The sequence below is a fragment of the Colossoma macropomum genome, unplaced genomic scaffold (genome assembly GCF_904425465.1).
Source record: "Colossoma macropomum unplaced genomic scaffold, Colossoma_macropomum, whole genome shotgun sequence".
NCBI lineage: Eukaryota > Metazoa > Chordata > Actinopteri > Characiformes > Serrasalmidae > Colossoma > Colossoma macropomum.
In genome coordinates, this window is record NW_023494794.1 from 5306779 (window position 1) to 5332727 (window position 25949).

Genomic DNA, 25949 nt, shown 5'->3' on the forward strand with positions numbered 1-25949 from the left:
CTTTCAGTAGCGTTTGTGTAAACGGCTTCATGTCATTACCTACAACCACGCTTCTTCATCACGTTAGCCGACCACATTCAACACTCGGCATAAAATATCAGCCTCGAAAAGTTTTAGGACACTTTATCAGTAATATGAGAAGATGCTACTTCACGGAGTTAGCCTACCGTGAGAGCACCTGAGCAGTTCGTCAGAGAAGGAGGACAGACAGAGAAGTCACTCACCTCCAGACACACGCCGGGAAAGTTTTCAAACCTGCACCAGTAAAATTAGCCGTTGTGGAAAATCCAACTTCAGTAAAAGAGAGTCGGCCCGGCTGTGGTTGAACAACGTTAAGAACAGCGGTCTGTACTGTCCGCCACAGCTTCTGCTCTCACAACCAGCCGGCCGGCGTTCTCAGCCCTGCGTCGTGGATGTGAAACTGCGGGCGACTAGCAGCGTCTAATGATGAGACGTTCGATTCGGTTCACAGAACCGATTCTTCCAGACTGACTGATTCAGTGAATCGAACAACGGTTCATTGATTCACAAGTCATTATCTCATCTTTTCCATTGAATAACGATGGATTTTTAACGATCGAGTCTGATGTCCACGATGTCCACTCACGAACGGGGTCGTAATGCACCACTGATAAAGGAACCAGCTCCGCTCTATGGAGAGAAAATTAATGATAATATGTTTTCATGTGTTGCAGTCTGTGGTTGTATGATATACTCGAGGTTAAATTGTGAAAGATCATGTAGATTAGCTAGGAGGTTTTGATCTGTATCAACCTGGAATCATTTCGATTGAGTTATTGAAAAGAATCGGTTCAAATGAAAGGTTTACGAGTCAGACGTAGCCAGCCAGCGTCTCCGTTTCGGCGACGCCGGGTGTGATGGCCCCGCCCCCCAGCAACGGCCGCGCTGCGGAGAGCGGAGACCAACAACAAACAAGAACACCGAGTCACGTGATTAAAGACCTGCAGCCGCTTGTCTAAAACACCTTCACGATTGTTAGACTGAAGTTTCCCATTTCACCCTAAATGAGCTGCGTAGAATCTCTTAACCGAAATGTTTAAAGAGAAATTCAACCAATTTTATTCTGAATTGGTTGAATTCCCCTCTAAATGAAAAGTAAAAAAACTGTTTTAGACCCTAAATTTAAATTATTGGCAGTTACAAAAGTTGCATTCAAATCTGCATTTTTAAATATGTTTATTTTTTAATGTTTTGCTTTCGTTTGTTGTCACATTCATTTCATTATGAATGTTGGGTAACTTACAAACGCAATTCCTACTGAAGTCTGCATCCCAAGCAGACCCTCTAAAAGTTTGTAAAAATTAGCCCCCTCCAGCCCTGTGGACTTTCTTGGTAATGCAGCACATTAAGTCTGTATGTCTGCAAGTCTGAAGAAGGCCAGAGATTTAGAACCTGTCCCAAGTTCACACTACCAGGGTGAACATTGGTACACCCCTTTAAAACTCAGCCCTCTAGTCTGTCCTCTTTTACCATCCAGAGAACAATCAATACCACAAGCAAAAGGAGCTAGCTAGAGAAATGCAATCTTTAGCTTACAGAACAGTTTTTCCTTGCAAGAGGTAATGTTTTGCAATACACGTCTATGCTCTTATTTGGAGTTAGCCATGCTAGCTTGTGCTACATCAATACACTAACTTGTTATCCATTGGATAATTTTGATCAGCAAAATATCGCCTCCTATTTTGAGCACCACATTCATTTATTCTTTACTCAATTTTGAGCACCACCATTGGTTTAAAAATTTCACTCTCAGTTTGTTCACATGCTAATAAGTCTACATTTCCACCCACATTCAGTCCAAAATGTCATGGTTGTCCCCAGAGTTTCTCTGCATGTTTTAGAAACAAAAACACAAAAACGCAAGTGTGACCTTTAGTACAAGCCATTAGATTGGGTTGTCAAATAGTGACCAAAAAAGCAAAAAAAAACCCAATTTTTACATATTTGACAATTCAAATATGCTTTTTGAACCTGATTTGTGAATTTTCTGGATTTTCAGTGGGTTTTTTGTTTGTTTGTTTGTTTGTTTGTCTGTCTGTTTTGGTGTGTTTTACTGTTTACATGTCATAATGATCAATTCAATGTGTGGCTTTGCTGTTTTTGCAGTTCGGTCATTTTAGGCTACTGTATGAACCAACGTATTGCTCAAAAGATATTCTAGATCCTCTATGTCAAACACGAGGCTCACGGGCACAATCCTACCCAGACTGCAAAAAGAATTTTGATTTTCTATGAATGTAGCCTGTTTCACAATGCACTTCACTACAATCCCCAACATGCACTGCAACGTCATGTGCACTCCCACCCCCCTCCCCCAAAAACAATCTATAGGACAGCAGTTACACCACAATTCTACTTAATTCCATACCAGTCATATCACCAAACACAATAGCTGCATCTCAGCCACAGTTCAACCATTATAAACACTATAAACAATCAGCAGCTCAGATATTGACCCTGAAAACGAATTAACTTGCAGCAAGAAAAGATCTATGTGTCTACATGACAACATGATATAGAGCACTATTGTCCCACAAAGCAGCACTTGTCACGGCTTTTGGTTGAAAGTGAAATATAAGTCATGTATGAGTCCTCTCTGTTCCAATTATTCCACCAAATCTAAAAATGAACTGAAATCTCCTTCAGTCGCTACAAATCAATTCGGCTCAATGTTGTCTGTGGTGGCTGGTTTACATTTTTACAAAGCAGAAGCACACCTGAAGTCACCCATGGTCAGGCTGCTGAAACAGCCCTGGTTAAATGAACAGGAAACTGTAGAGAAGGCAATCAGAGTGCACACCCTTCCTGTCTGCTCCTGAGAGGCCTGGGCCAATTCCAAAGAGTCTGGATCACAAGCAGGAATCTACTGGAAGCCCAGCTAGTGAAGAAGAGGCCTGATTAAGAATGATATGTTAGATCACTAATGATGTAGGTCATTCTGGGAAAGACCATAAAAGTGTATGTTCTGACTGTCACATTGTAACTGCTTTGCACAGTGACAGGTCCATAATATTTGGTATTAAAAAAAACATTTTTTCTGATCTTAGTAAAGGTTCCCCCTTTACTAGATGTTCAAACAATGATTTTTTTTAAAGAAATACCCAACATTTTTCATAATGCCACCCTAATACCATCTGGGTGTTGATAATTTCACAACAGCCCAAACATTTTTTGTGTGTCCTTATGTAAAGCCCTTTATAGACTACAGTTCATTTGTAAAGCTATTTAATGATTTGTTTATATCGTTACTGTCCATAGAAAAACAGGGATCGTCAAAATGTTAACTTCACAAGAAAACACAACAGCAGTATTTAGAGAGATTTTTTTCAGTTATGTGTTCATAACTCAGCTGATATCTCATTAGCATTGGAAATAAGCAGGGACGTCCTTGAAAAAAGACATTGTCTAGATGGCAGCATATGTTGCTCCAAAATGCACATGCACCCCTCAGCATTAATGGTGTCTTCACAGATGTGCAAGTTACCTGTGCCAATGGCCCTAACATACATTGGTAACAATTGGGATGATCCTTTTCCTTTTCGGTGTAGAGAACAGCGTCCATTATATCCTAAAACAATTTGAAAAATGGGGCACAGAACGTTTCCATTCCATGTCAGTCCATTTCAGATGAGCTTTAACCCAGAGAAATCGGCAGTGTTTCTGGATGTTGTTAATATATGTTCTTTATAACAAAGCCTTCCTTCATATATTTTTTTTTTAGTAAATTATTTTAATATCTTTTAAATGCTCTGAAAAGTCTTTCTACTGTTTGTCCTTAAAAATAAAAGTTTGCTCTATTAATCAATATGATTATTCAATTATTAATATAATCAATAGTTACAGACCTAGTGGTGTCTTTTTCAAAATTATGGTTTAAATGACATTATAATAGTTGTTTGAATGACATCATGACTGAGCAAGCTTTACTTGTCCTAATGCATAATTATTTTACAAAAGTCCATAAATATTTTTTGCACAACAACGAACATATAAAACAACCACAGGATTATAAATAGCTGTCTGTGTGTTGTAAATCATGCAAACTGCGTTGAGATCTCACATGATACAGAACTCTTTTAGGGTGACGCTGGCAATGCAAGGGCAGCATCATTCCAGAGGCACACAGCTGCATGTCATATAAATGAGACAATTTTAAAATCCGGTCATTTGTATTTCTGATTTCTTATAGGTTAGTGCTCAAATTAAACTAAAACTAAACTAAAAGCCTATGCTGCCCCTTTGTGGGCAGTGCTGTAAATTGCACCCAGAAAAGATCATTTAATTTTCCACAACATACATAAATCTACTAAAGAGAGCTGGGGGTGAGGGGCAAATGGCACTAATTTTCACATTAAGAAACAGTGCAGTATTGTTTTCTATTAAATATGCCTTTGAATGTGTATAATAGTTCAGCTCCAAATAGAAACATACACATTATAGTACATTTTAGAGAACCATGTTACTAATTATGTTACTAACCTCCACTGCTTAAAAAGAAGCTGCTTCTGCAGTCCTCATTCTAAGAACTCATCCCCTACAGGCCTGGCACCACACACCATGAAATGTAAAATAGTAGCAATCACTGGATCAGCTTTTGGCTCACCTTGACTTCTTGTTTGTCAGTGGTGGAAAGCTGTCTGTGCCTGTCTTGTTGAAAACAGCTCAGCTCAGCTACAGTGATTTCCACCTCACCTAGTGTGACATTTGTATCCTTTTCATTCCTTGTTGGAGTCTTTGTGTCAGGCATGGGCAATATTCACTGTGAGCACATGTCCAGCGCTGCCCATACTTCTGCATGTGGCAGTCTTGATAATGCATTAGAATTAGCGAATGTCAAAATTAATCATGGCCAACTGTGCTTGGTGGTTTTAAGCTTAGCTGGATACTTCCATGTATTATTGATGGTTGGCAGGGTTGGATAGAATACTTTAGTAGATGTCTGAATACTGAATACATTACTCTAAAAGTATTCAGTAAAGCGTTCCATTAGAATATTAAAAAGTCACACATTCGGAATACGCTTAGAATGCGTGTACAATACATCTTATTAAGGCATATGACTTTTTTTACTTAATTCGTACTGTTCCTCACTGTCACTAGTTGGCAGTTTTCTTCATGTAATCATTCTGTTAATACATTTCATGCAAAATGTATCATATAAATGAAGGAGATTCTTAACTTTTTTTCCTCTCTCATTGCCTGCTCCAGTCCTCTTCCCACAACCTTTCGACACCAGTGCTAAACTTATCACTCACATGTCCACTACTGAGGAAGTTACTAGTTTGATCATCTCTGAAAAGAGTTTGGTAACACTGAGATTATTAACTGTCTCATTACCTTGATTTATCAGCCTACTCAGCCATTAGCAGAGCTCATTAATGCTGAGATTAATAACTGATCATCACATTGATTTATCAGTCTACTCAGGCTTTAGCAGAGCTCAGTAACACTGAGATTAAAAACTGGCTCATCACAGTAATTTATCAGTGTACTGAAGCTTTAGTACTAACTTCGGTGTAAAGAAACCATTAATTGAGGTCCTCTTTAGAATTGATCTGACGAGTGTGTGTGCTACATGCCATGAACTGATTCTTAAATAGTCAATAAACAAGGATTGATGATGTTTCCTCTGAAAATTGCTTTTTTTATGTAGTGGGTGAGTATTCTAAAATTTCTTTTTTAAATATAAAAAGCAAATGTATTCTGAATATGGCTTTTACAAAATGTAACTTGGACTGAATACATATAGTTTATTTCTGTACCCTGAATATGTATTCCCAATACTTGTATTCCATTACATCCCAACCCTGATGGTAAGTACTACATACTTATTGCTGTATGTGTGCACATATAGCTCAACCATGACTGTCCATTTCAGCACTAGAACTCTAATTTGTGGGTTGGATAGCATGGTTCAGCTGAGGCAAGTCCCCCTTCATATAAGATATGACTTGACCGACACAGTCTTCCTCCTGAGGCATCAACCTGCAGAAAGAAAGATAAATTGTAATCAGGCTATCCTAGTACAGGAGCTGTGATGAGTTTGACATTCCGGGTTTGGAAAGCAGTTTGACAGTTATTAGTATGCTGGACAAGCACTACAACCTTAAGATGATCTACTTGTTTTTTTTCCTCCTTATTCCTCCAGCTGTAAAATGGTACAGGGGTGCTGCAGTGGAGGCATATCCATCTATGAACGAGTGAGAATGCCCATAGAAGAAACACAGGAAAGTTCAGGAGGTACTGCATCTCTTTCCTCTGCAACTGACATTTCTGTGGCCTTGACTTCGGCCATGATCTCACAGTCCATTAAAGACTACTTGCAAACCTAGACAGATGAGCAAGATCACAAAGTTTAGATCCCCAAAACAGCATCATCAACCTTTAAAAGACTGATGGTGTATTCTGCAGTCTGAAAAGCAAGTGGTTTGCCTCGTACAACCCCTTAGGATTGCTGAAAACAAGCCTTTGTTTATTATACTTGGTATCTCACCTCACTAATAACTACAAGTGAGTGAGGTCAATGGTGGACAAGCATTTATCCGGCCCCACAGCTTCTAGAGCACCCTCTGTTCTAGGGAGGGGAATGCATTTCTAGACCCACAGGAGATTGGTCTTTAACCACATGAGCAAATCCTAAGAGGCCCATCCCTTTGCTCAATGTCTCTTCTGAGTTAATTCTGATTCTCAGTTGCCTAGCAGTGTGCAGTAGGGTGCAACTACTGAGGTCTTGTACAGAGAAAATATCTCCACTGACTTCTTCACTTAACTGACTAGTGGTTTTTTGGTTTACCACTATGACTTTCTGAAATGCAGCCATCGCTTTCTTGCTCGGCTCCACTCAACAAAACATCTTAAAGTTTTTGGGAGGGCAGTTAAGGCTGTATATTTATTAGGCCATCTGAACCTTTGGGCCACAATCTATACAGTAAATGCTGAGAATAGTCCATGGTCTAAACACTTCATCATTGACTTACTTGATAATCAATGCGGATATCCGGCTAAATCACCCTATCACACAGGCCTAATGCTTATTGTGTCCTGTAAACTTTACAGTGCCAATTGTTCCTTCTACTCCTGTCTATTCAATTTTTTACATCATCTGAATTGAGTACCTATTCTAGGTGTGCCATCATTTTTGCCACGGGGGAGGGGCTCCCCTCAGGAGGGGATTTTTTTAACAACTGCAATGTTGAAATTACACTAACATTAAATAGCATGTTAGAAATGCTAACATTAATAACAATTATGTTGCATTTCAGAAATGCAGGGATGCAATGCTAAACATGTGCAATAATGCTACAAAAATGCTGCATGCAAAAAAATGCACAAATGCAAATTGCACCAACAGAGAAATGATACAACATATCAGTTTGTAGATAAACTAGATGATCTGTGAAGCACTTAACGTCTGCATTTAAACTCACACACATTCTAGCTCTGTGCGCTCTGTCTCGGGAGTTGCTTGGTCCTCTGGGTTTCACTGTGTAAGACACCAAACCCACCCTGCGCAAGAAAGAAAACCTTTGCTGCAAAGTCTGCAGGGAACTCATTATTTCTGTTGTGTTTGTATTCAGTAACAGTGCAAATGTGCATCTGATTTTTGTTTAAACCTGAGTTGGCATGTGCTTATTATAATATAACATACCTAGAATGTTAGGTATGTCATTTTAATATCATTTTAATTTTGAGTGAAGTAAAACACAGCAACAGTTTTTGAACCATTTTTTAATATTATTAGCTCTCCCACTAAGATACAATTTTAGCACTACAAAAACAATTTTTTTAAAATATCTAACTAGGCATTATAATAACACACATTATTAGATTTTATTTGCAGGTGTTGAAGATGACAACACAACCTTTCCAGGAAAAAGATGGATGGATGGATGATGGATGGATGGATGGATGGATGGATGGATGGATGGATGGATGGATGGATGGATAGATAGATAGATAGATAGATAGATAGATAGATAGATAGATAGATAGATAGATAGATAGATAGATCTGCCTGCATTTGAAAGACAGAAAATAGGAAAAACTAAAAAAATACAAAACATTATCACCTTGGATACATTTGACATTACAGCCACAAACAAGATTTGACCATTATTGCCAATATTTTGTGCATACGGTTTGTATTAATAATTACACTGAGCTGCTTCCACACTGACTGGGTGCAAGATGTAAAGTCAATCTGTTGTTTACAAATAATATGCAAATATAAATATACAAATATTCTGATTTGGTCTATTACAAAAAAATGATAGAGCCTGTAAACAGTGACAATCAGTAGCGGATTGGATGTTACTTCATTATGCTATAAACATTTTTGAACAATTGTTTGATTTGACCTTATGTTTATTCTTATAGTATATTTTTGAAGTCACAGAATAAAAAAAAACACTTTTGCGCTGATGCATTGTTCGTTTTATCATGTTTATGTCTTAAAAATCTACATACTATGCAACATATTGTGTATTATACTGTACCATGCAAAAGTCAGACCACCCTTCATTTACTTAATTTCTTAGGTTGGACAGTTGTTTTGCTATCAGCAAAACAACTCTCCTCTTAAAGGTCTGAACACCTGCCCCATAACGAGGAGGAAGCTTATGACGTGGCATCTGGGGTGGCCAATCAGGGAGGACACTGGCCACACTGCCACCCCTTTAAAACCATTTATGGATAGGAGAAGATCAAACTCCACTCTTGTTTCAAAGAAGCTGACAGTGTTCCCAGAGTAGGGTTGTCACCAGTTCCTTAAAAATAAAATACTGCATCCCTTATTGAATCAATATGGGACATGATTAGTTACATTTACGTACACGTCGTTTCATGCATATGCTAGGTCATCAAATTGATGCATAACAGTGAATAAAATCACAACTAGTTTCACAAGAAATAAGTGAAGAAGCTCAAAATCAGTAGGCAGAGACAGGCTAGCTCTTAAGGCAATTGCACATCAGTGTCATCATTGTCCTAATTACGGAGACCACTTTTTTTTCTTGGTTTTTAAAAGTCCACCTGCAAAATGCAAAAGGCTATGGAAGTACAGATCTGAAAGGGAGGCGGGACACCTGTGGGTCTGTCTTGTCCCTGGTAACAGTACAGATCAAACTGTACAATTTGTCATAGAGTTTGTTTGGGTTGCTCATGGTGGACTGCCTGGGTTAAAACAGTATGCGGCTGGTGATAACAATGTCGGAGCTGCTAAAAAAAAAAGAAGACACACACTGTAAAAACTTGCTGTAAATTAACAGCTTTCAATTTCAACTGTTTTATAACTGTATTATACTAGTATACACAAAAAAAACAAATTGTAAATTTACAGCTGTTTTTTACGGTATTATCATGTTATCTCTAAAAACAGCTATTTCTTGTAAAACTATTGCATTATAGGAGTTGTGTGATATGGAGCTAGCGTAGCAGTAGCTTGTGGCAATTCCTTGTGATTTTCATCCACCTTCATGTTTTACATTATAGCATGGCATTTCATTTTGCTTGTGATGAAATGCAAAACTCATCTATAACATTTCCAGCTGTCTGGATCACCTTCAACAACGAGCCATCGAATGCTGACAAGACTGAATACCGTCTCAGCAGTGCATTTTCCCTTAAGCTTGCCTTTCCCTCCTGGAGAGGAGAATTCAGAGAGAGAGAGGGAGCATTTAATACCTAGCTAACTAAATTAGCTAACAGTTGAATTCTGTGGTCATGTCTGTCGTTTTTTAAAAGAGAAATTACAATTTTGTCAGAGAAAATGTGTTATGTATGCAGTGTTTGGCCTGAGTAACATCTCTCTGCACAAAATACCACACTAATGTAGTTTAGCTAGTTGGTATCTGAAAGCATTTGCAGCATGCTAGCCTTTGGTTGATATTAGACTATTTCATATAACTAGCTCTGAAGAGGGGGAATTCAGGAATCCATTCAGTGGTGATACTGCTCTTCAGTGAGGGAGAGATATATGTGTGTGGTGCATGCTGTTGTTATTCTGCCTAAACTAAACAATTAAATTGTCGTGTGTTCTAATTATTTGCCACTGCAGCCGACATGAAGGGGACCCTACTGGCAACTCCTCAGCTGCTGTTGCTTATTAAGTTTATAAACCGCTGCTAAGTTTATAAAGAATTGCCAACAACAACAACTCTGTATTTCAGCAAAATGGCCCTATCCTTGCTGCAAGGGGATAACTCTTCATTTGTTTTTGTTTTTTTTTTTCCAGGTGAGAAAACAGCAATCTGTATTGAATGCTGTAAGATCAGTCGTGAGGGACACATCATCTGTAAGGGCATACAGCCAACTGTCTTAACCAGGCTTGCTTCTGTGTCTCCGATATGCAGTGGTGGACAGTAACGAAGTAAATGTAATTCGTCACTGTACTTAAGTACATTTGAAGGCAAATACTTTTGTACTTTTACTCAAGTGGAGGTCTAAAGGGAGTGATATTTTGCCTTGGGTATCTCTAACTTAAGTACATGATTTGTGTACTTCGTCCACCACTGCTGATATGCCTCTAATAGTGAGTCACCATTATTGCAGTGTGATTTCATATGGTTGCACTGGAGCTTGCACTTGGTTCTTGTCTATTGAAGGAGAAACAGCTCTTCCAATCAACCTTCTTAGTTGTTTCCAGGTGTTTAGCTTGCCATTCCTCAATCAATGAAGGAAGCCAAGTGCTGAGTCCAGTGCAACCACGTGACATCAATCTCCCAAACTGCACTCCAATGGTAGTCTACTAGTAATAGCATTTAGTCTACGTTTAATAATAAGTACAACTAGAAGAGGGAAATTTGTGGTCAAATTTTGTGTTGACTTGACAAAGCCAGCTGGAGATGCTTAAAAAGTAAAAGTAGTCATAGCTGTTGTACCGTGTTGGGAGATGAGAAGCAAAAAAACAGAGAACAAAATACATAGGAATAACTACTCAAACTAAGAATCAGCAAAACACCCTACAAACATACCACAATAGGGCAGGGCTACAGACTACACACAGGTGAGACAGATGACTGGGGAGGAGACAGACCAAAATGACAAAAGCACATGACAGACATAAACAAAACCACATGGAACAAGACGCAGACGGGAAGATAAAGGCAGACACAAACAGAAACAAGGAAAGACAAAGCAGGACAAGACAGGATTATACAGCTGTAGACTGTTGTATAAAGAATATTAGTTTATGTTTTTGCTGACATGACATCCAAAGAGAACAAGCTTAAACAGTACATATTTTATATGGGTAATGTCTAAGTTAATTTGCTGTTAATTTTCATGCCTAAATGCTTTCCTTTGTTGACATTTTCTGATGTGAAAAATGTGCAAAGGGCTTGCAGGTGGAATCATCAAGTCTTTATTTACAATAAAGCAACACATTTTGCAAGATATACTCTGCTTTTGTCTCATTTTTAAGTCACATGATTTAAATTACCATGTTAACTGTTCACTGAAATAATGAACCCTTTCATGCATGTTACATTTCTGGCAAGAATAACAAGCAGTACAGAAAAAATCTGTAGCTATACCTGTCAGGAACGTTAGTGCACCCTCATCAAAAAAGGTAATGAACTGTTAACCTCTAGCAGTATTATACTGTAAAAGTACTAAATTATGGTTGTATCCTGTATTTGTAAAAAAACAGTATTAAACCGCACATTTTTAGAACAGTAGGATACCATTAATTTAATGGTAAGTTCCTGGCAACGCTGCTGCCAGTTCTTTACTGTTTTTTTACAGTGAAATTGTTTACAGTGCAGAGTGGATTCACTCAGTTCTTTTTACCCCAGACTTCTGCTGAGGCAGGTATGGTATATTGTTGTTGTTTAAGTAATGTTTTATGTTTTATGATATTCTAATTAGATATTTGATTGAATTATGAAGGCTTTCCTGAATATTATTAACTGATGTTAATTCATAAAAATAATAGCGTTCACCGTTTTCTATTCAATAATCCATACACACCTGACTAGCTGACTGACTACAGAGTAAAGTGCTCCATTGAGAAAGAGAAAAGCTGAACAAACTGCTCCAGAGAACTTTTATATTTTATATTTCTATCTTTTATATAAGCTATATATTCTAATATATATATTCACTGATTACAGTGTTACACTGATTGTTTCCATGTTTCTGGAATGTTTACAATGTTTGGTCATTTAAACATTTGACTCAATCAAATCAGTATTGCAAATGCACAGTTTTGTTCAATAATTTTGTTTCATTTACTTTTCTGTGTTTTTTTTTAATTTTATCTTGGAAGCCCTTCCACCTTTATGTATGTGTTTCCACATACAATGTCAAATTGATTATTACTTTTATGAGTATTATCTCAATCTATAATTATGAATATATGTTGTGAGAATACCATTGCAATTCTATAGAACCAGGACAAATGGTTTGAAAGCAGCATTTAAAAAAATGGTAATGCACGCTGGTGGGATTGGAGGGTGGGTGGAGGAATGGCATTTGGGTGTCCCACTGAAGGTGGAAAACAAAACAATGAACTGGCCATCATGTGTTTGAGATTGCTTCGATTGTGAGAAGCAGGAAATGCAACCAACTTCTAAGACTAAACTTGGTGTGTGGAAAAATACCCCTGCAGATTTCTTTGAAAAACTGAAAGCAAGTCTCTTGAAAAGAATGAAAGAATGGGAGCTGTAATAATGAGAGTAGTCACACTGCATACTGAAAAAAAATTTGATATTATACCTAATTGTTGAGACGACTGTGTAACATTCTGTTTCCTGCTTAAGGAGGCAGAAAAGAGAATAGCTTGTATACTTATTGGCTATTTTGACAGGAAATGAAATAAACAAAGGGTGGTCCCTAACTTTTGCACTGTACTATATCTTATTTTTTTTCACACATTGCCCACCTTTAGTTGTGTGTGAGACAGTGAGTGATTCAGGCTTTCCTATAGGACACAGAAGGCACTTATATTTCACATATGCGTACTGGGGAGTCAGGACCAACTCTGAACCCTGCATAGAGGGGTTCAATGAACTTGGAGTGGAATGTGTATAAGTGGGTCAGTGCCTGTGTGTCAGAGGAGACACTATAGAAGGACAGAGTGCCGGCCAGCCAGTCCAGATACACTCCTGCTCTGTTGGAGGGGAAGGAGGGGTTAGGTATGATCGTTCTTTTCTGATTGTGCCAGACAGAGTAACTGTTATTAGAGAAGATCAGACTCCAGGACTGTTCATTCAGTCCAAACATGCAGTCGTCACTACTGCCTTTCCTGTGAATTCCTTTATACGTCACTGCCATTTCAGCCTCATTACTCCACTCTGCCTCCCAGTAACACTGTCCATTCAGACTCTCTTTAGACAGCACCTGCTCATAGTCATCAAATCTGTCTGGATGATCAGGATACGACTGATGCTCTCTCACACACACCACCTTTCTGTTCCCCTCATACAGAGAGAGCTGTGTGTGTGCTGTGTTCGGGTCCAGTGTGATCTTGCAGGCATCTGCACACAAGAAGAAACATTATGGCAGGGGACAACACTTAATGAGTGTTATTGTCTCACTGTGGTGTCATGGCCTGGATTAGTACTATTTTGGGGGGTGATCTTAAAGCTGATAAAGTAAATTATTAAATAGAGAGCTTATTTTGAATGATTTTATTTTGCTTAACATTTACACCAACCAAGCATTCTGTCAGATTTGCTGTCAGTTAGCCAGCTAGTTCTGATGAAGCTCCACCAAAATTCTATCAAACTTTTGAATGATTAATTTCGGCACGTAATATTTAAACCTACATTAAAATAGCCTTACAATTAAAATCAATTTTGAAGATCGTTTTGACCCTCTATGTTCTCAAAAGGGACTAATCTTATGTACTTCAAACTTTTTCCAGCATTTTCCAGGACAGTTATGTCTGATTAACAAATAAAAAAAAAGACAGATATGTTCATTATTTAATCATTTTTACAGAAGCACAATAAAAATGAAACAGTAAAACTGCAAATAGAAAAGCACTGAATTTCCAAAATAATCCTTATAATGCCCCAGAAAAGTCTGCATCCATTTTTGAGAGGTAATATGTTTTGTATGTATTGTATGTTTTGTTATTCAGATCTATAATTCTCAAAACAGTTTTTGTATTCACCGTTTTACTCTTTGTTGCATACAAGTGTGTGTATTTTATGTGGATATATGCTGTGAAATTATATTAAATAACAAAAACAAAAATGTCTGAACACTTATTTTCCCTCACTGTATTTTTCAGAAATTTCAGATGACCAAATAATTACCAATAATATTTATTATTTGATCATTGCATGTTAATCTCATTTCCCTGTTCTTTCTTTTCTGATCTGCACCTGTGTTGTGCACACTAGGAATGCATCAATACCATACTGAGAAACCTACTTAGAATTAAGTAGTTGGTACTTGTTGTACATTAACAGTTACATCATTTAAATCCAGCTGATATGCATTAGCTAGCTACACTATGTTAGTTACCTTGGGTTGAGTAGCGTTGCAGTGGAGAAGATCAGGTTTTGTTTCACATCAGAAAAGAGCTTCTGTACAGCTTTAAGCAAAGTACATCTCATAGTTTTGATCCCTGCTTCTTATTTGTCTCTTTCAATAACAGTCTCTGTAGCACAGTGATGGCAGGAATCACATCTGAGGCTAAAGCATCCGAACAGTTCAATTGGTTTTACAGTTTTACATCTTTTTGGTGTCTTTTGTGTGGCTAGTTATGTTGCAGTTTAATATCCTCTAAAGCCTGGCATACACAGTGTGATTTTACAAATCTTGTTCTTTGGTGACACACTGTATGTTTGCATAGATCGAGTATAGCATACAAGGCATAAGAATTGTATGCTTAAACTGTCAGGGGTGGTCTTTGCACTAGGCAAAGGTAGGCAGCCACCTAGAACCCCCATGTGCTAAGGGTACCCTGAAAATACATATTTGATGTAATGCATGTGCTGATGTTCAATAATATATTCTAAAATATATATAAATGATAAAATTAAGTGTTATTTCTGACTAGTGATTATATTCAGTAATTTTGTTATGCTGCTCACAGCTGGTATACAGCTTCATTGTTCAGCTATAATGTGAGCGTTTTGGTTGTGTTGCTGTCTCTCAGTGGCATTGCATCTTTCATTGACTAGTGAAAGATGGAGGAAAGCAAAAAGTTTGTTGATGCACTACCAAAGTTCACATTGTTTTTTTCAGTCTGAACAGACTACTGCACAGACTCAGCAGTACATAATTCTAGTGTTAACGTTGGAATAGATAGCTCCAGTATTGGGTAATTACTCCATTACAAGTTACTAATTAATTCTCTCAAAATATGCTGGGGTTATTTCAAATTATTTCACCTTATTGGAAGGTAGTTCATCAATATTTCTTAAAACGAGCAAACTTACCAGCCATTATAGTGATAGTTAAATAATCCTATAGAACTCTTACATCAATCTCAAAATGAGAAATATTAGATTTTATCAAGTAGATGAGTTCACTTTCCAAGACATAATATTTTTGCAGATATGACACTCAGGAGCTCAGAGCCTCAACTCATTTTAAAATGTGCATCCGGGGGCCCCATACCAGTTTTTTGCCTAGGGCCCCCTTTTTATTCAAAACAACATACTGCGTGTCCCAGTACTGAGCAAAAACAATAAACTGAGCTACAACTAACTTGTGCCAAACTAAAACTGGGCGCTGATGTACATGAGTAGGACAATGGTCTCCCTACAGCCTATTTTACAAAGACAATTTAAAAAATCAATGTATTAACAGTTATACCTCACAATCCTATTGAGTCAAACATAATCAAACCATAAATAGATATTTATATAATCGCAGGGTGTATGTTTGGTAAGAATATGCCAAGGCAGAATGTTTAAAGCGACCAACGAGTTTGCATCCAACTGCCACAGTGTCAGCAATACTGTGCTATGCAAGTAGACCCTCATTCGCTCCCAGCTTGAGTTGTTTGTTCATCAATGTAGTTCTTTAGCCTCATGGTATCAGGTGATATTGTACGTTGGTATCAGTGCATTTTTTACAAGTATGAGTAAGTGAACACTGCATTGGGCCAATACCCAACATGTTGACTTTGATGTAACTGGAATGGACACCACACTTCTGACCAGCTCCGTGACCCATAACAGTTTCAACAGTTTTCATGACTGATAAGTTATTAAGCTGACCAAGTCCACTTTCATATGAAGTTAAATTCTTTTAAATATTATTTGGGGTGGTGGGTAATGGTTTTTGGGGGGGCATGCCTGCAAAATGTATATTGGAGAACATTTGTGAGAACATTACACTGAACCCAGTGAACTTACACTTTCTTAGGCCTGGTTTAATTCTGTTCTCCCCAGCATGTTCCACCCTAAACAAAATAGACACAAACACACACATGCAATAATAATTAATTGAAATGAAAATTAGTGCACACTGTACAACAGTGTTTTTAAATTGCCATTAAACTTCATCTTAAATACTTTTTATTAAAGAGTCAACAGTCCTAAGAAAAAAATCAATTGTTTGATTTTAAACACTCTTTCAAAAGCTAAAAGACTAACAGTCTCATCTAATAATATTCAGTTAGGCTTTAAGCTGAAGTATTTGCTGAACAATTCACTGAAAAACTGCAATATACAAAGTAAAAATGTTACATGCATGTCTTACAAGCTCCAAAAATCGGTGTTTAAGTTAGAGCGGCATAGTGTTAAACGCAATGTGGGAAAATTAATGTACACTACCATTAGCTTCGGTGCATCAACTCACTTGAATGTCCCATTACTTTATGTTGGTACAGGTTGTGTTAGGTAATCTAGCATGCTTTTAGACAATTCGCCACTGTTAGCTAACTAGGTTGCTAATAATAACTAGTTAAGTATGAACATGTTGTGTTTACACTGGTTCACAGATAATAAAGTAGCTTGGCTAGCTCTTTTAAATAACGAAAACTGAAAAATAAAATGCAGTGAAGAAAATGGTCCCTTTCCTGCATAAGAAAAGTACTTTTGTTGCCTACTTTTACTATAAATCTGGTGATACTTTATGTTTTGGTGTATTTGTGCCAGGTGCCTGAGCCCCAAGCACTGCTGAGAACCAAGAGAGGCGGCGTGAGGCCAGTGCCAGAAACAAGAGCGCTGAAGAGAGCCGCAAGAGGCGGCGTGTGGCCGCACCCAAAAGCACCACATACTGGTGATAAGGAGCAACAACTCCCCTCTCCTCTCGTGTGCTTGTTCTGTCACTAGCTAGCTTAGAGTCAGCAGCACAGGCATCTTTAAAAGGAGCAGAGAGGGAAGAGATAGAGACCAAGAGAGAAAAAAAAGCCAGCTCTGTTTCTGCAACCCTAGAAACAGTTCCTGATTCCTATAATTAGATGAGTGACTGTAACCATCCAGGATGCTTTTCGGAGAAATTGTCATCATTTTGTAAAAAATGTTTTTAAGCTTGTGTTGGCACAACCCATTTTTGATCCCAAAACATGCAGTCCAACTTCTGAAATCCTACTGGTTGCTTATTGCATTGTATGTTTATAACATTAAGATGAAGAAAGACTCAACATAAAGATGAAAAATAAAATGCACACCCTTTACTTCCTCCATAAGCATTTAAGCTGCAAGACTTTGTGAATATGACAAACAAGGCAAGAACGCAGGAGGGAAGACCCTTGTGCAGAGAAAGAGAGAGTGTCAACCTCACCTAAAAGGGCCAGATTAGAGTTTCAGAAACAGCTCTATAAGCTATAAGCTTCACAAGGATTTTATTTGGATGCCGCTGTTTCTACTGGCTAGTTACTAAGTTTTCAAATGGCATTTGGCAGTCATGATTTTAATCGGGCATAACTGACTGTGTCTTGTTCTAAAGCAGGGACACTGACATACCTAAATGTTTAGTGATTGGCTATTTTCTTCTAAATCAAGAACTGAAAAGTGGCTTTTGATGTGTGCTTTCCAGTTAGTACATATTTATGCTGGCTTTTGAGTAACAACCGCAACACTGACATAATGACCATAGTAAATTGCAAAAAACAGTCTTTATTCTTTTAAAATGATTTTAAGCACAAATAAAGTCCTAAATAAAGTAAGTTGGCCTGAGAGCCTTGTCTGAAGTACAGATGGAGCTCTACCATAACACTAAAGAAGTTCAGTGACACAAATTCATACAGACAGACTTATACTCACAATGGATCCTGCACTGTTGCAGAGAGCAGCTCAATTCCTGAGTCTCCTGGGTGATTGTAGGTCAGATCTAGTACTTTCAGGTGTGAGGGGTTTGAACTCAGAGCTGAAGCCAAATAAGTACAGCCTTTTTCTGTGATCATACAGCCAGACAATCTGCAGAGAGGGAGAACAAAAGGAGAGCTGAGATGTTGTTTAGATCAGCTTTAGTCTAGTTTCCATAGCTGCTCAATTTTGGCTGCAAGCTCCTTAGTTAGTAGTTAGCAAAAATTAGCTAAGTTATGAAAAGTGTATTGTTACCTACTCATACTACAACAAGCATGAGAAAGTTCACTGCTAACTGTCATACTGATGGCAAAGTGTTATGTAATATAATCAAGATATCAATAAGGCTGCATTATATCTCATTAACTGTATGAGTCCCTCCCCTAGATGGGATTTGAGACAGACTTTTATAACATCTGTCTCTTTTTCAGTAATCAGAGGGAGAGAGGTGTAAATTAAAACAAATAGATATGAAACAATCACCTGATTTAGTATAGGGTTCAACATGTATTTTTAGCTGAAAATAATCATGTAAATGATAGTTAAATGATTAACTGAATAAATTTAAGCAGGCACAAATTTAACACAGGCTGCCCAAATGATTTAATCTAAATAGCAAAATGATAAGCAGCATGTTATGTGCTGCTCTCACCATGTATCAAACAGGCTTGACACATACACTATATGGACAAAAGTATTGGGACACACCTCCTAATTATTGAGTTCAGGTGTTTCAGCCACACCCATTGCTAACAGTGGATAAAATTAGGCACATAGCCTTGCAGTCTTGATAGACAAACACTGGCAGTAGAATGTGTCGTACTGATGAGCTCAGTGACTTTAAACATGGCATTATCATAGGATACCAGCTCTGCCACAAGTCAGTTTCTGAAATGTATATCTTGCTAGATCTGCCCCTGTCAACTGTAAATGCTATTGTTATGAAATAAGAGCACCTAGAAGTATCTTGAGACCATGCAAACTCACTGGGTAGGGCTGGCGATTTCTGAAGTGCACAGTGCCTATCCTCTGTTGATCATTCACTGAAGAGTTCCAAATTGCCTCTGGAAGCAACATCAGCAAAAGAACTGTGCATCAGGAGCTTCATGAAACGGGTTTCCATGGCTGTGCAGCTACACACAAGCCTAAGATCAAAATGCACAATGCCAAATGGGGGGAGAAGTGGTGTAAAGCACCCCGAATCTGGACTCTGGAGCAGTGGAAACACATTCTGGGCAGTTACAAATCACGCTTCTCTACCTGGCAGTCTGATGGATGAGTCTGGGTTTGGTGAATGCCAGGAGAATGTTACCTGCCTGACTGCATTGTGCCAAAAGTTAGTCAAAGGAAAAAATGCTTCAGCATACTAAGACATTTTGGACAATTGAATGCTTTCAACTTTGTGGGAACAATTTGGGGAAGGCCCTTTTCTGTTCCAGCATGACTGTGCCCAAGTGCACAAAGCAAGGTCCATAAAGACATGGCTGGGTGAGTTTGGTGTGGAAGAACTTGACTGGCCCACACAGAGCCCTGACCTCCACCTCACTGATACCTTTGGGATGAGCTAGAACAGAGATCACAAGCCAGGCCCTCTCGTCCAACATCAGTGTCTGACCTCACAAATACTCTTATGGATAAATGGGCAAAAATTCCCACAGACACACTCCAAATTCTCGTAGAAAGCCTCCCCAGAAGAGTGAAAGCTGTTATAACAGCAAAGGGGGAACCAACTCCATATTAATATTTATGGATTTAGAATGGGATGTCATGAAAACTCCTGTGAGTGTAATGTGTAGATGTCCCAATACTTTTGTCCACATAGTGTACATTTCCAGCATGAATGTATTTTAAAAATGTCTCAGGCATCAGCTAACATAATCACACATAATTTCACACAATTTCAACATAACTGTAGCCATCTTATGTGATGTCCCAGAGGAAAACTGTATTGCTGAGGTATTGTTATTTGATGGCTCAGAAGAAATAATGGTGATTCTCATACATTTCTTAGGAGAAATGTCATTAGACAAAAAGAGACATGACAGAGCTGAGAGATGAGTGTTTATACCTTGGCATATTTGAGCAAGAGGGGATGTGAGATTACTAGGCTTTTTTCTCAGGAGAAATATCTGAACAGCAGGAGACTTGAGCAAAGGTTTCCTTTGTATTTTCACCTAGCCATCATAAGAAATATTATTTTATGATCAAAAGAGCAGCATTCCCCCAATAAAACCTGGCCTTTTCCACCATTTCACTCCTGCACATGCACACCTGTATTAATAGGACTCTTACTAGAGTCATTAACATTAGGACAGGCAGGGGTCAAACACATAGGTACTCTAGCTAAACGCAAAACAAAAGAAACATGTGAAAAGCAAAACAGGGAAACCTAGGAGAGATCTAGACTTATTATTAGAATATTAGATTTATTAGAACTACTCTAGGGTAACACACCCAGATAAGAAAGACTTAAACACTATAACAAGTAAAGACTAGTAGCACTGTGTCAAAACTGTGGACATATTGAGTCACAAAGAAATACTGACCTGAGTATCTCCAGTTTACAGTTGGAATTATCCAATCCAGCACAGAGCTCTTGCACTCCTGAATCTTTCAGGTCATTGTTACTGAGGTCCAACTCTTTCAGTGTTGAACTGAAAACTGATGCCATTACTGAAGCAAGGAAACAACAGCCTTTTTCTTTTATCAAACAGCCAGACAATCTGCACAGAGGGAGCAAAAAAGGAGAGCTGAAAAGAGTGAGTGAAGGAAAAAGTGATTGTATTTATGGCCTGGAACTCACATAATGCATGATAATCCATTACAAGTTTTTCCTTAATAGAAAGCACTCAGACATAAGCACTCCACAAAGCAATCTTGAGTTGCATACTAAAATACATAGGTACTATTTATCCCTTTCATCTGTCCCCACCATAATGTATTGCCATTGCTATTACTAGTTGGCCTTAATCAAAACTCCTTACATATATGTAGTAATCCAGATTTATTCCTGGTCTGCAGCAAGTTTTCAAAGTTATCAAACCCAAATCACAGAAGGCATCTGATTAGTGTCTGCTTTATTCTGGAGGCTGTAGGCCTTTTGCTAAAGGCAAAATGTAGGCTAGTAAAGAGGGTCCAGATTAGAAGTCAGTGAGTATGCAAGTAAGTAGTTTACTTTGGTTCTCTCTGTAGATCATCTTCCATCATCTTCCACTGGGTAAATGGAAATGCTCACATTGGAATACAGAGATTTACACAACAATGCACATCTTTATCATCTATGCTGGTCTACTCTATTTCTATATAGAATGAAATAGGCTTAATGAATCATGTGCCTGCTCACATGGCCTGTCTAAGAACTGTAGAATGGATTTATTTGTCATGAGCTTTGATCCAATTTTATATTTACCACCATTTGCCATTTCTGGAAGCAAGGGAGCTATTATTGACATTAATCCTGTAGCGACAACCATTAAGAGAGGCTATTTCTACATCTTAATCTATGCTTCTCCTTTAATAATGTGACTTTTCAATGCTATTTTTTCATATGTTTTAAAATGTAAAGGACATGATTTGAAACAAATCAATAATATACCCATATCTTAACTCTGTTCTGAATGTGTATGCATGCTTACTAAGAATCTATCACAGTGCATCAGACAATAAAGGCAGCATTATGCTTCTTTCATACAATAACAGAAAACATGCTAATACATAGAAATCTCCACTTCCACACCTTGATACATTTAACTGTGGCCAAAGCGGACAGTGGAAGGCCCAAAGCTGAGTTAGTGAGTTAATGAGTTTAATGACTTCCCCAAAAAGTTATGGGTACCTTCACTCCACAGTGCTACAATATTTATGTTACTTATGTCAGCTTCTTCTATTGTTTTTTGAGATGTATAAAATAGATGATTGACATCATATGATCATATGTCAGTAAAGCACTGATCAACTAAAACTTTTGGAGTATAAAATTAAAATCTAAATTGCAATTATAAAAGAATATTAACCAATATTATGGGTTATTGGAAATTTTAAGCCCTTAAAATCATATCTGTTTGGCCCTAAACATATATAACAATCATCTAGATCATTTGAAAAGCAAAACAGGGAGAACAACAAGAAGTACACAGGCTATATGTGTGCAACTTTTCATTTACTAAAGAGTTATACTATGATAATTAATATAATAATGGATTAAACAGTTAGTCAGGCTAATCCGATACAAGGCAAAATCATCAAAAACAACAACAAGGGAAAATAGGGAAAACTAGGAAAGTAGATCAGAAGCAAGACTCATATTTATTAGAATATATGCAAAAGTACAACAACTCAAAACTCAAACCACAACATAAAACTGCAAGCAAAACCATGTTTTGGGGGGCATAACTGCTAGTAGCACCAACTACTTGTATCAGTGTTCCATTTAGAAACATTGTGGTCAATCACACATACTGACCTGAGCTTCTGCAGTTTACAGTCTGATCCCTTCAGTCCATCGCAGAGCTCTTTCACTCCTGAATCCTGCAGGCTGTTGTTACTCAGGTCCAACTCTTTCAGTGTTGAACTGAAAACTGATGCCAGAGCTTTACAGCTGTCCTCATTGAGGTTACAATGATCCAACCTTGACAATAAATATTAAAACTTTTGTAAGTCTTCTTTCAAAAGTTCAAAAGGAATTTGTCTCTAAACTTACAACATACCAACCTCTTTTTACAAAAAGTTAAAATATTAATGAAAATGATACTTGCAGCGCTTGTCTCGTGTTTTTCACCACTGGCAGTAGTCTCCTCAGTCCTTCATCTGATGGTCTGTATTTCCTCAATTCAAATGTCTCTCGAGTGTCCTCTGACATCAGCAACTCAAACACTAGAGCTGACCACTCTGTAGGTGAGAGTTTCTGTGCTGTGATCTCTCCAGAATTCAGGCAATTCTGGATTTCACTTGTCAGGGAGCTGTCTTTCAGTTCACTGAGGCAGTGGAACAGATTGATGCTCTTTTCAGATGCTGTTATCTTGATCTTTCTCTTAATGTAATCTATGGTGTCCTTCAGATTCTCTTCTTTGATTTCCAGTTTTGGCTGTAAAGCCTTGAGGAGCCTCTTATTTGACTGCAGTGAGAGGCCAAGAAGAAAGCGAATAAAAAGGTCCAGGTGCCCATTTTTACTCTCTATGGCTCTTTCTACTGCTATCTTGAGGGCATCATTCAGTGTATGTTTAAGCTTCCAAGTTATTTTCTCTGCCTGGGTTTGAAGTAATGGGTTGCGTCCATCACTGAACATGAGGAATACATATACGGCTGCAAGAAACTCCTGAAAACTCAAATGCACAAAGCTGAAGAACCTCTCATGTTTAAGCCTTTTGAAGATTTCTGTACAAACTCCAGAGTACACTGTAGCTTCATTGACATCAATGCCACATTCTTTCAGGTCGTTCTCATCAAATAAGAGTTGTCCCTTTTGTAGCTGCAGAAAGGCTAACTCTCCAAGCTTCAGTATATTCAGCACTCTTCCGCTCTTACACTCAACTGCTGGAGCTGTACTCTCCTTGTTTTCTTTTGTGTTGTATTTCTCACTATTTTCCTTCATCTGAAACAGGAGAAAATGAATGTACATTTCTGTCAGAGTTGTAGGAGCACTGACCATGGCTTTGTTGTTTTCCCAAAGCACAGTGGCTGCGATTTTACAGAAGACGGGTATGTGACACAAGATGTGAAGACTTCTTACTGACTTAATGTATGAAATGATTCTGTTGGCTTGATCTGAATCTCCGATTCTCTTTATGAAGTACTCCTCCTTCTGCGAGTCATTGAATCCACATATTTCAGTAACATGGTCAAAGTACTTGCAAAAATGATCGATGTACTGACTGGCTGCTGCTGGTCGAGAGGTTATCCAGATAAGAGCAGAGGGAAGCAGCTCTCCTTTGATGAGGTTTGTTATTAGTTTATCAAGAGTGGTCTTTTCTGTTACACTAGATACTTTCTTCTGATTAAAATCTAGTTGAATTTTACTTTCATCCAATCCATCCAATATAATTATCATATTACCATTATCTTTAAACATCTCCTCACTGTTTTCACCACAGATTTCATGATGGAAGTAATGCAGAAGATCCAAAAGGCTGTGCTCTTCATTTTTGATCACATTGAGCTCTCGAAAGGGAAGAAACAGAATGAAATCTAAATCCTGGTTGGATTTGTTCTCAGCCCAGTCAAGAATAAACTTCTGTATAGCGGCTGTTTTTCCAACTCCAGCTATTCCCAATGTAAGTACTTTAATACCATGAACATTAGACTGTACTTTGAAAAGGTCACTGAATTTGACTGGTGTTTCTTTTGATTTAGGATAAAAGGCCTCTATTTGTCCTAGTTCGTGCTCACTCTTGACTCCTCCTGTGCAGCCTTCAGTCACATGAAGTTCAGTATAGATGTTTTTCAAGAGCAAATTGTCATCTTCTAGTGAAATCCTGTCATATAGTCTTCCAAATTTTTCCAGAAAATATCTTCTCACGTTTTCCCTTTCCTTTAGTTTATCCCTTTTGATATTAGCTGTTAGAAAAAAAAACAAGACAAAAAAATAAATAAATCACATGATGCAGAATTCTTTTGACTAGCATGACTTACATTATCTGTAAAGAACAAAAGAGATCAAAATCAGGGCCAGTTGTTCAAGGAGGCACAATGCCTTGAGGCAGTTGTAGCAAATGTACCTACAGCTAATCCACCTTATGATTGCCTACTAATTGCATTGTACTTGTGAGACACAATGTTTAAAGATTACAGTAAGGAGAGCTGTTGAGCTGTGTGTACATACACTAAAAAGCAAAAACATTAAAACCACTGACTTCTTTCTTCACTCATTGTCTTTTTGGTGGATCATTCTCAGCACTGCAGTGACACTGCTGGACTGAGAATAGTCCACCAACCAAAAATATTCAGATATATTACATCAGTGTCACTGATGTAAGAGAATGATGTGTGTCTATATATATATATATATATATATATATAAATATATAATATATATATATATATATATATATATATATATATGTGTGTGTGTGTGTGTGTATATATGTATATGTATGTGTATATATATATATATACTTCTTACTAGTTATGAGTTTTAACAATGACTATGACATCAGCAGCATTACCCCCTCTGTATTTGGTCCTGAGTTCCTCAGCCAGTTGGTTCTCGTTCATCTTCTTCAGGACAGCTAGTGTGACCTCCATAGCTCCACTGTCACAAAACGTCCCCACTATCCTATCCACGGTCTCGAGTACATCTGCATTCTGGAGGTGAGCCTTTGGAATCTGAGGGAAACCTTCTACACCATTGATTAGATACCACTGGAACCGTTTGAGCTCCAAGTTTTCAAGAGTGTTCTGCAACTCATCTTTTATGTTTCCCATATTGTGTTACTGAAATTGAAGAAAAATGACAAATGGCTTAATACAGGGTTTTGGAAAGTATATAGAAAAGATATAAAGATAAGGAGTTTTCTTTATAGGTGATAAGAGTGCATGCTCAGCCAGGTCCATCTTGTGGTCCAGGATGACCAACACAGCTAAAAATGTGAACAGACGTTTGATAATGATTGATGGTTGAGAGTACACAATATTTGTTATACGACACACACAATTTATCACACAACAGAAATAATACGAAAAAATACACACACACACACACACACACACATTAACATTAAC

General features: G+C 37.9%; 2 protein-coding genes across 8 annotated transcripts in view; both read right to left on the reverse strand.

Annotated features, from left to right (window-relative positions):
- The window catches only part of arhgef28a (Rho guanine nucleotide exchange factor (GEF) 28a), a 129554-nt gene extending 129140 nt beyond the window's left edge, over window positions 1-414 (reverse strand). For all 3 annotated transcript variants that reach the window (XM_036579946.1, XM_036579945.1, XM_036579943.1), the window contains exon 1: window positions 225-414. The gene's annotated coding sequence lies outside the window, so the exon portion shown is untranslated. The remainder of the gene's footprint in view (window positions 1-224) is intronic.
- A 9801-nt stretch (window positions 415-10215) lies between these two features.
- Window positions 10216-25949, reverse strand: part of LOC118814370 (NACHT, LRR and PYD domains-containing protein 12-like) — a 31175-nt gene continuing 15441 nt past the window's right edge. For all 5 annotated transcript variants that reach the window (XM_036579952.1, XM_036579949.1, XM_036579951.1 and 2 more), the window contains 7 exons: window positions 25394-25661; window positions 22988-24785; window positions 22696-22860; window positions 20780-20956; window positions 18192-18344; window positions 16338-16384; window positions 10216-13496 (listed from right to left, as the gene is read on the reverse strand). In XM_036579952.1, coding sequence (XP_036435845.1) covers window positions 12961-13496; window positions 16338-16384; window positions 18192-18344; window positions 20780-20956; window positions 22696-22860; window positions 22988-24785; window positions 25394-25652 — 3135 coding nt within the window. In that variant the 5' untranslated portion in view covers window positions 25653-25661 and the 3' untranslated portion in view covers window positions 10216-12960. The remainder of the gene's footprint in view (window positions 13497-16337; window positions 16385-18191; window positions 18345-20779; window positions 20957-22695; window positions 22861-22987; window positions 24786-25393; window positions 25662-25949) is intronic.